This window comes from Pollicipes pollicipes, unplaced genomic scaffold, assembly GCF_011947565.3.
Source record: "Pollicipes pollicipes isolate AB1234 unplaced genomic scaffold, Ppol_2.1 Scaffold_4740;HRSCAF=5597_pilon_pilon_pilon, whole genome shotgun sequence".
Lineage (NCBI taxonomy): Eukaryota > Metazoa > Arthropoda > Thecostraca > Pollicipedomorpha > Pollicipedidae > Pollicipes > Pollicipes pollicipes.
This window is the reverse complement of record NW_023596545.1, coordinates 16602060-16613413: the sequence shown is the minus strand read 5'-3', so window position 1 is coordinate 16613413 and position 11354 is coordinate 16602060. Positions and strand designations below refer to the sequence as shown.

The window sequence follows — 11354 nt, the reverse complement described above, 5'->3', positions numbered from 1 at the left end:
ATTCCAGTAATCTGATTTTCCGTATTCCATACCGGTCCTCCCAGCACATTCCCGAGGCCTTCATGAAAAGACACAGAAGACTCCATTCATGTGCGTCTTGCATTCGCTCAACACGAAAACAAAACAATGCTTCCTGTGCTTATGGTCATTCGATACCATTTTATCCATGAAACTTGAATGTGTCTGGCGAAATCGAGCCCAACTGTCAGAAATTGCCATTACATTTAATCTCGGACGTAAACATGGTACCGTAAGCATCGAAAAGAGAACCTGTTCATGGAAATGGATTCAATGAAACCAGTTGAGTTAAACTGTCGCCAAGCGTCCAAATCCGGAAAGGCCGCCAGTGTGGTTCGCTCCAGCCGAAGTGCATTCACATTGGTATATCACGACGCGGTGACATTAATGTTTCGAGCTTGGGCAGCCACAGGCCACGGGGATGTTATGGGCCTCCCGAACAGCATGCACGTGACACTCGATGCATTAATTAATGGCTCGGGCTTAGGGGCGTAGCGGCTACCGGGTCAGATATGGCGCCCACGTGCACGCCCGTGTGCAGCGTTACTGTGACAGCGAGCCAGCGTGACAAGATGCCTGACGTCGTCCCGGGCTGCAGGCGACCCGTCACGGTTTGCAGAGCGGCACGACCCGAGCGTGGCCGCCAGCGGCCGCCAGCCCGCTGCCGGCGACCGGCCGGGCCGCACCTGTCCCCGCGTCCGACCAGACCAGAGCCGGACCGGCATACCGCGGCCGGGAGCCAACACGTCACCTCACGGCACGTGGACACCGGTCCTGCAGGCAGGAGCAGCCCGGTCCATGCCACGTGGGCACCGCCCCTGCAGGCAGGAGGAGCCTGGTCCACGTCATGTGGACACCGGCCCCTGCAGGCAGGAGGAGCCTGGTCCACGTCACGTGGACACCGGCCCCTGCAGGCAGGAGGAGCCTGGTCCACGTCACGTGGACACCGGCCCCTGCAGGCAGGAGGAGCCTGGCCCGCGTCCCGTGAACACCGGCCCCCGCAGGCAGGAGAAGCCTGGTCCACGTCATGTGGACACCGGCCCCTGCAAGCAGGAGGAGCCTGGTCCACGTCCCGTGGACACCGGCCCCCGCAGGCAGGAGAAGCCTGGTCCACGTCATGTGGACACCGGCCCTGCAGGAGGGAGGAGCCTGGTCCACGTCATGTGGACACCGGTCCTGCAGGCGGGAGGAGCCTGGTTCATGCCACGTGGACACCGGCCCTGCAGGCAGGAGGAGCCTCGTTCACGTCACGTGCACACCGGCCCCTGCAGGCAGGAGGAGCCTAGTCCATGTCACGTGGACACCGGCCCCTGTAAGCGGGAGCCTGGCCCACGGCACGTGGACACCGGCCCCTGCAGGCAAGAGGAGCCTGGTCCATGTCACATGGACACCGCCCCTGCAGGCAGGAGGAGCCTGGTCCATGTCACGTGGACACCGCCCCTGCAGGCAGGAGGAGCCTGGCCCACGGCACCTGGACATCGGCCCATGCGGGCAGAAGCCTGGTCCATGTCATGTGGACACCGGTCCCCGCAGACGGGAGGAGCCTGGTCCACGTCACGTGGAGGCCGCTGCGACACTCACGAGTCGGCGCGGTTCGTCGTGCTGCCCTCTACGCCTGCGCGCGTGACGCGGCCGGCGCCGCCGGCAGACAGCAAACCCCGGAGTCGGCCGCCAGCGCGCGCGGGCCCTGACCTTTGCTGCGCGGCCCGCCGGCCGGCCGGCTGGCACCGGTCAGGCCCGTCCGGACAGGCTGAAGCGCGGCCGGCCGTGCCACACACTACCGGCACCACCGGTCCCAGTCCCGGCACCCTAGGAATCAACGACACGGAAGTTGAGAATCAACCCGTTTTGGAGGAGGTAGTGAAAGCCGTTTGCGGGTGGACAGCAGAAATTTGTCGTGTGGGAGCGCTGTAACGTGGGAGCTGAGCAGCATTCGGGGGTAAAAGGGGAAGGGGAGGGGACGTGCCTAGAAAGCAACTAAAAGGGTTGAGCTCATCGCACCTAAAGTATCTTATCAATGTTTCTTATTTAGTTTTTCCTCGAACGGACCATACAAATTGACAAAACCAACATTTCAACGTCCAACAAATCCGAAACAACTCAACTATTGTCTAAGTTAGGCTTTCTTAGGACATAACGATAACCACCACGACACTACCATAACTAAATACTACTCCTACGTGTCCGTCTGCAATGAAGACCCCACTGATTGAAAACTCGGCCTAATTATTACAGCGTACAGTGAAAACGTGCACGACGAAACGTACCCATGAATGGAGATGACGTGGCGACTTTCAAGGTGTTGAACAAAAACATGTAATATCGGCAAGCCCTGTCTCCCCAACGTCATATAATTACATCACCACCATGAAAAGGAGAGCGCTTCAAGCTTTCAGTCGTTCTGCGGTGACTTCACCCCTTATACAGTCGCATGCCTACACTTGGCTTTTGCGGTGTAGGTCTTCTCGATGAGCGCGCCCGTGACTGGGCCGCGCCTGTTGCCCATCAGTGACTAATGCACACCGCATGTCGTATGCTATGGGCCATCCCAGAACTTTTGGAAGACATTCCGTCATCCATGTCACCTGGGGCTGACGGTTCTCGCGCGCCGCTGCACGTGTGTTCGGGGGCCTAACGTCGGGGGACACCACGTGCCACCGACCTTGGCGCCGGGCACCGGCGGAACGGCATTCTTGCACTGCGTCTCTTCTGGGCGGGTTACATCAGCGTGGTGACAAACAGCTCGGCAGACATGTACGGCAGACGTATACTGCACTGCATTGTCCCCTATCCACCATGATCTCGGGACGCCGCCATATGGGCATTGAGCAGGGTGACGCCAGCAGCTTGGCATTCAGCGGCGCCGAAGCCGTTCAGACCAGCTGAATATACCCACATGCCATGTGTTTTCGTTAGTGAAAAGTTACGTTCTATCGCTGGCTGCCGCTTGAAATCTTAACGTAACATTTAACATGACCTGCTTCACGTCGGCCGCGAGGTTTGGACGCATTCTGTGACTGTGACTGTGACAACAGGCGAAAATATAAGTACCGCTGCCGTGCAGCGACACATCTACATCTACGCTACTGACAGTGGAAACAGCCGTGGCCGGATGGCGGAAGTCGTGGCTCGCAGCTGCTGGCGCCGCGCGGCAAGCCCAGATAGCGGCGGCACGCTCGGAGCGGGCCGATCCCCCACCACCGCGCGCGCAACCTACAGGTGGTGGCCGTCCGCCTGACGGGACCGTCCCCCTCCCCACCCACGGCACTGGTTACGCGCAGGCTGTGACCCGTGCGACGCGGTCCGGTCCGGTCCGGTCAGGTTAGGTCGGGTCGGGTCGGGTCGGGTCGGGTCGGGCGCGGTGCGGTGCGGCGCGAAACGGCGCGGCGGCGGTGCGGTGCGGTGCGGTGCGGTGCGGCGCGGTGCGGCGCGGTGCGGCGCGGTGCGGCGCGGCGCGGCGCGGCGCGGCGCGGCGCGGCGCGGCGCGATGCGGCGCGGTGCGCGGTCCAGTCGGGTCGGCCGGCTCGCCGGTCCAGCGGCCGGTCCGCTGTCGACGCTAATCCCCGCCGCGCCGCCATGTCCGCCATCGTAAGCCGCTGTCCCGGGCCCGGCCACTCATTAATTAACGCCGGCGCAGATGGGCCGCGCTGTCTCGCCGCAAAGCGCGCCCGCCGCCTTTTTTGGCTGGTCGGCCGGGCCGCGCCCGGTTCGGTAATGCCGCTAATGGGAGGTCGCGGCACATAGCTGCACTCAGGTCTTGGATATGACGGCGAGTTATGCAGGATGCTTGCGATACTATAGCCTTGAAGCTGGCATGTAACAATGCATGAGCAGCCTTCCCGGAACCGAGCAATTTTGATATCCGCATTGCTAACAGCTCGTTTAAAAGTATTCATGACACGGATGTCTGGCAGTTTAAAGCGCCGAAGTGACACCGTAAGGTCCGCGCGTGACAAGACCAACTGTACTTCAACAAGCATCCGAGCCTTCGTTAGATTAAGCATCTTTCGTGGAAATTCTGAAGCCATTGCACATGTAACAGCTGGATGAGCCTACCACACCGGTTCTCGGGTTAGCACTCTGAAAGACGGCGAGGAGGGGCAACACATCAACACATACCAGGGATATCAAACCTGGGCGCAATCAAGCTGAAGAGCAAGCCTAGAACGTAGCACAGCATGTCCTCCACATTCTTCACCAACGCAGGCCAGCGCCTCCCACTGACGACCTCCCAAGCCGGTGGTCATGATGGAGTCCAGGGGAGTCAGAGCTTAGTCGCATTCACTTAGTTGTATTTACAGAGAACCTATGATACTTACAGCGAATACGTTTGATACAATCAAACGCATCTTCGGGCTCGTGCTCCAAACAAGAGCCCAAATGTTCGAGGTAGGCAAATCCGACCACGATTACCCCAAAGCGCACCAGAAACCTAAGCCCCTCACAAATGTCTCGTGGTTGGTGGCAGTCGGCACTGCTGTAATAGTCTTGCATTTTTCAGAAACGTAGTTCGAGGAAAATTCAGTCGAGAAACTCGCCCAGCAGCTTCCCTTTGCATAAGCCACATCAGCCAGCCGGCACGCATACATTGTTTAGCGTGCTGCCAGTATGTGTAAGCACAATATATGTCGGCCTCTGAGGGCTGTCCAGGGAGACCAACACCCTTTGATTCATCAATAGAAGCGGGATCACTTGTTCAGCGAACATGCCTGTTCGTTTTAATAAATGATACGTGACGGCTGGAGCGTGTTCTTTTCACAATGGACTTAACCATCTGTGAAGTCTTACTTTATTGGTGATGAGCTGCATATACAAACAATACACGGCAAACAACCACCAGCGGAGTTGAGGACTTCAATAAGCCGAATCCTAACGGCGCGCTCGTTTCCACGACAGCGAGAGGAAAGATGTAATACAGGCAGCCGGGCTGGGCGTTCGGGATCCGCCACACAGCCCGGTCCTGTGTCGGAGGTGCATCTCTGTCCATTGTAAGATACCTGAGCGGAGGCACCGCTGAGACCTGACCAGTGCCGCTCCGTCGGTGCCAGGTTGTCGTGTGGTTCGCTTGCGACGGCGCGAGTCTAGACGGGGAAGTCGGCACCGCGCCGTCCCGCAGACAATGCATGGCGTCGCATACCGACCGCATACACAGCTGGGCCGCGCTGTGGCTGCCCCGCCTGACTCGCTGTGGCTCAGATATCCTCTCGATAATCAGCCGTCGCGTGATAGACGCAATGAGACAACGGCATGCAGGGACGGAACACCACGAAACACCGGCGAACAAGCTAAGACCACTGCGTGAGCCTAAAAAATCACGGTACCTGGCTTAACAAGCGGCGATGCAAAACATCTGAAAAGGCCAAATGAATAGGAAACTAAACATCACTGAATGACGTTCTATGGATCGAAACCAGTCAGCTGGAGACAATCCGCCGTGGGATCAGCGGAAAACATAACTCCATCTTCACGACAAAAACAAGAGAGAAATGCCTCGAGGTCAGAAGAACGCTTGCCAACTTTGACATTTTGTATCACGACTGACGGAAAAATAACACTAACGACGAGGGAATGGACAACTCTTAGGCCTCCACCACTGCCTACATGCGGAAGCAGACAGAACGGTATAAGACCGAAGGCAACGTTTCACCGTGTCATGTACATGAAGGGACAAACGAGAACAAGAGCGGGCGTGTAAAAATCACTGGATTTCGACACCATTCCGCCCATGCCTCTTGTTAGCGCTCAGGACTGGCTTCTTGCCTTTCCGTGTGGTGTCCATTGCGGAGCGCGTGCCCAAATGGCCCACCCTCTCCTGGGGAGCGTCAATGTTATGGTCGCAAGTTCGGTACCACGCACTCCCGGACCTGTGTTAGAATAAACAATACACCGCTGGAACGGCTTCAGCACGAACTCGTCCTGCAACATCGTGCCTCGCATATACATGCCCAGCCACGTATGTCAGCCGTGACAAGGGCAGCACGTGTCAGCTGTGAGAGGGGCAGTATATGTCAGCCGTGAGAGCGGCGGCATGTGTCAGCCGTGAGAGGGGCAGCGTGTCAGCCGTGAGAGGGGCAGCGTCTCAGCCGCGAGAGGGGCGGCGTCTCAGCCGTGAGAGGGGAAGCATGTGTAGGCCGTGAGAAGGGACAGTATGTGTCAGTCGTGAAAGAGGCAGCATGTGTCAGCCGTGAAAGGGGCAGCATGTGTCAGCCGTGAGAGGGGCAGCATGTGCCAGCCGTACAGGCGTGCTCGCAGGACCTACCGAGCGGCCCAGTGCTGGGCCGCACCCCGGGCCGCGGCCCGGCCGGCCCCGGCGCGCCGCTCGGCCGGCGGCCAGGGTGCTGCACACAGCATGTGCGGCGCCCGCGGCCCACGGATCTCCGTCCGATCGGCCAGTGCCGTTAGCCGCCGCCGCCGCCGCCGCCGCCGCCGGGCAGAGCACACTGCAGAGCGTCGCGGCGCGGCTCGACTCGGCCTGCCGTCACGTGACGGACGCGCGGCCACGTGACCGGCGCGGCAGCACGTGCCGGCGCGCGGCAGCCGCCAGGCTGACGGCACGGCTCGGCACGGCGCGGCGGGCGACGGCCGGGCGGTGACCGTTAGATGTCATAACTGCAGCGGCCGCTGAGCCATTGTCCCGTCGTGTGACCTCGGGCTAATCAATGAGGCGTACCAGAGTTTTATACGCGGCGGCCACGGCCGGTGAAAATGCCTCTCCAAAAGGGTTTGATAAAGATCAGGCAGGAGAAAACGGTACTTTCTGTACACCCGTTACGCCGAATCAGGTCTTTGCATTAGAGAGACGGACGTCACTTTACAAGAACACAACACATGCCGAATATTTCAGGGGTGAGCTGCTACACACCATACGAGATTTGATAAACGAAACTGACTGGTGAATTTCATTTTACCCTTATCATGAACCACGAACTGCATTGACACCGTAGTTGTCCGCAGTGGCGGAAGACTGCAGCAGTCAACCGCTTCAGCACGTTCCCCACGAATAGATGCATCGAAACGTCCTCCCACAATAAGCCACGCAGAATTTCAGCTCCACCGGCTTCGCTAAAAGGCGGGGTTCCAAAATGCACCTGAATAACATTATTGTACGATATCTGCGCGTTAGTTACAACAGCGCTCAAAGGGAAATATTGTCCAAATTCCACATCAGGTGCAAACCAGACACGTTCAGCTAATTTCAACGCACTTTGCAGCGTCCAGATGTCGGAGGGAAGGAGCGCCCAGCCCGAGCCCGGATATCGGTATGGTCGGAGGTAGAGCACCTGGGCGCCCTGTCCCAGCCCGGACATCGGTGTGGCCCGGGGTCGAGACTCACCATGTTGGAGAGGGCCACGCGGTCACGCGGCGACACCAGTGTGATGTCGAAGGTGGCCTTGAGCGCCGGCTCGTCCCAGCAGGGGAAGCAGCGACGGGCGTCCGTCGCTTCGAACTGGGTGGCCGCGGCGTACCGCTCCTCACCGGACGGACTGCACGCACATCACGTCACATTGGGTCAGACGAGATTGGGACCCGCTCCCCACCAGACGGACTGCACGCACATCAGGTCACATTGGGTCAGACGAGATTGGGACCCGCTCCCCGCCAGACGGACTGCACGCACATCAGGTCACATTGGGTCAGACGAGATTGGGACCCGCTCCCCGCCAGACGGACCAATGTGCATCCCATACGTCAAACGTCATGCGTACACATATGGTGAGTACAGGACAGTTTAAGACAAATTCCGGATCCCTACGCCACGCGCCGGTCACCAGGATGCGTCACGAACAGCCAGAAAGCGAGTCATCCTAGGTCGCTCACAGTTAGTTCGAAGGCCAGGGCGGGTCAGGTCAGATCAAACCATGTTAGGGAACATCACATAGCTCCCAGCAGCCAGACTGGCCAGTCACACTAGGTCGTCACGTCACACGGGTCTCCGTCGTCCGTGTCACCATCAGGTAACGTCATGCTCAGCCACCATGCGACATCAGGCTCAGCCACCATGCGACATCAGGCTCAGCCACAAGGCGATGTCAGGCTCAGCCATCAGGCGACGTCGGCCCAGCCATCAGGCGACGTATGGCTCAGCCATCAAGCACGCAACACGTCCACTCCACAGTGACGTTAACTGTAGCGGTCAGGGTAGGTCCGAAGCTTGCCACGGTTACGGCACTTCAGCCAGAGCCCAGTTCGACAACACCTCCGACCACAGACGTTGCGTTGGTAAATGTTGGCAGGCAACTGACAGAGCCGCCGACGTGCGCCGAAGCTCAAGCGGAGATTGCCAGGCGTATTGGAGAAGAGTTTACAGCGAGGAGCAACGCACAAACTCTCGTGCGCATCGCTGCCTAACACATTGATGCGCACCGGGCACCGATGTAGGCGCCGGGCCGTGGGCACTTGTAGGATGTCCCCATAGATGCGGCCCACACCGGCGCGACGCCCGTCTGCCGTGCCCCCGCAGCACCGCCACGCACGCACCTGGTGTATTTGCAGCGGTACAGACCGCGCATCTTGTCGGTAAGCGGCGCCGAGAAGTCCACGCGCATCTGCAGCGGCCCCGGCGGCACCGGCTCGGCCAGGTGGCACGTGAGCGTCTCCTGGTCGACGCTGACCTCCCAGCGCGGCGAGCAGCTGACGCCGTCCCGCGTCACCGTCACGCTGACGATGTCCAGCTCGGCCGCGTTGCAGACGATGCTGCTGCATGACGACTTCACCTAGAAGGCAGTGGGACACGGTCAGCGCCAGGGCCTGGGCCAGGGCATAGATGATAAATAGAGATGAAGCGCCAGCGTCCAGGCCCGGGCCGGGTCTGGCCCAAGGATGGTTTAGTGTGGACATCCAGGGGTTAGTGTCATAACCGTGGGCAGGCCGGGACCAGCGTCAGGGTCAGACGCTAGTCCTCAGCGTCCGAGGGGCCAGAGGCCAGGATCACAGTCGGGCGAACGGTCCATTACAGCAGCGGTCCCTAACGGCTCAGGCCAAAGTGGACAGCGCTGGGCATCGTACTCGACACGGTAAAATTCACTTTATTATCTATCTATCTATCTATCTATCTATCTATCTATCTATCTATCTATCTATCTATCTATCTATATATATATATACTTATATATTTGCTATATATACATATATATATATATATATATATATATATATATATATCAATGTTTCATTCAGTTCGTGTTAGAAATCCGAAGGTTGGATCTGAGTAGGAGATATAATTCATAGAGGAGAAACCGTAAGTACAGGAGCGGATATCGGAGGACATATATGCAACGCAGGAGATATCATTCAACACGGCTATTTAAGTGGACTGATTGTGGCGACTTTTGCCAAGTCTTTAAACGATGCGTCAGCTAAAACCATAAACGGCAACGTTTTCGGCGGTGAGAGCCCTAGGATAGTTACACTCCGGCGACACCGCGCCCACGCCATGACGGCTTTAAAAGGTCCCACGATAACAGCTTATGGTGGCCACACGATGTTTGCTCGAAACAGTCTTACGACGGCTGCTCCAAACGGTCCGGCGACAGGCGCTCTAACGGCCGAAGATGGTCACTGCACTAGCGCTATAACCGAGTATGCGAGTGCAAAGAAACATGTTAGACTTACGGATAAATATGCAAGAATACCACGAAAAGGGCCCAAAACAAGCGCACAAAACAATATTTGGCTCAGCAAACACTTCCAGCCCGCGCGGCCATCTCTTGGAAGATTTAAGAAATACAAGTGAGTGCTGTCAGACAAACGTTCCACGACGCGGCAGAGCAATGACACATTGGGGAGCATATGTGCTGAATAGACATTTTCTTATCTAGACCAGTCTTTTGCACTTAAAAGCATGCCAATATTTGTAAGTGAGCCGATTTCATCATAGCTGACAGTTGCTTCAAAATCTGAAAATGTGTCACATTCCCTTCAACCGCCCCACGACAACCGGTCTCAACAGCCCCGTCACAGCACTCTATGCGGCCCCACGGCAGCCACCCTACATGGCGCCGTGGCGTCGTCACTCGTCAAATCGGCCATCCCGGCTGTGGCAGCAAAAGCCGGTGGCAGCACGGCCGCAGTTAGCGCGCGTCCCGGCCAACCAGCTCCCACCGAAGCACATTGGCAGCACGATCACTCTACGGCGTGATTTTCCTACTAGCCCATAGCGCTCACGTGTTGGAGGCCTGCTTTTCATAGAGCTATGAGCCGAATTCTATCAATTTCCACGAACCCGGCACCAAACAAAAGATTGTTTAATTATCTTGAGCCGATCCACTGACCAATTTTGTCTGCAGAAGTCGAACTCTCACGCCGTACGGGCTGTAAGTATTAGGACATGGTGCGCCGTGAATTCTCCGACCTTCGAGGGATGCCCAGTGCTTCCCATAGCTCAATCGGTAACGTGACGGAGCCGTACCCGAAACGGCAGTTTTTCTACTAGCTCGGCATGAAATACGCTGAGTTGTTTCTGATCAGCCAACACATGCTGTCGATGTAATGTAGTGTGCAACTCCTCGACAGCTTCTTGCAAAAATTGTGGGCATGCCATTTATTTAAATTTCAAGTACATTCAGCATTGTAGCACCTGCAGCACGCTATCTTCAAATAATAACCGCCAGATATTTAGTATAAGTTAAAAATATGGCCTACATTGCACGCACAGTGTATTTCTGGTTTCAGCCTACAGACATTCCGCCTACGGAACTTCGTTTCACCCGGTATCTATAATCCTGCTGGCCAACAGCGTTCAACTCTTACCCAGAGAAGCAGCGGTTCGGCTGGCGTGGTTCCTTTTAGCCACGCACAGTTGCATTTTCGACCTCCCAATTACATTCATAATGTTTTCCAAACTTGGTGTTTGCTTTCGCGCCGATCTGCTACCGCTCAGCGGGTTTTAAAGGTGTTGGACGATGGGACGACCCAAATGATGGAAGCGGAAAAGCTCTGGTTCTAAGAATGATCCCCCACAATGACAGCTGGGGATTATACAGGCACAGGCGTGGCCTACTTGACCTTAACGGAAAACAAACGTACAAAAAGGCGATCATACCAGAATCAAGGCAAGCGATACAAATATTTTTGTACGATTCGTCAATAAGAAAACTTTGTTACAGCTGCAAGATCTTGTCTTTGATAAATGGGAGCTTCATATAAGCACAAATGCCGTGCAACGGCCAAAAAAAGGCGAACGTATGCAACGTATCATGCAACATGGAAAATCGATTGCACAATTCACCGACACGGAAGTGTGCCGGCGGCCTAGAAAGAAGCGGCGCCGCGGTGGACCGCATGACGTGATGCTGATCGAGCACGGCCCACGCAGCCGAAACATGTGCCGATTTTTC

At 57.0% G+C, this 11354-nt stretch overlaps 1 protein-coding gene across 1 annotated transcript in view; it reads right to left on the bottom strand.

Moving 5' to 3' along the window:
• LOC119098607 (puromycin-sensitive aminopeptidase-like) overlaps positions 1-11354 on the bottom strand; it is a 40118-nt gene that overhangs the window by 11762 nt on the left and 17002 nt on the right. The window contains 2 exon segments of the mRNA XM_037221579.1: positions 7352-7502; positions 8497-8732. Coding sequence (XP_037077474.1) covers positions 7352-7502; positions 8497-8732 — 387 coding nt within the window.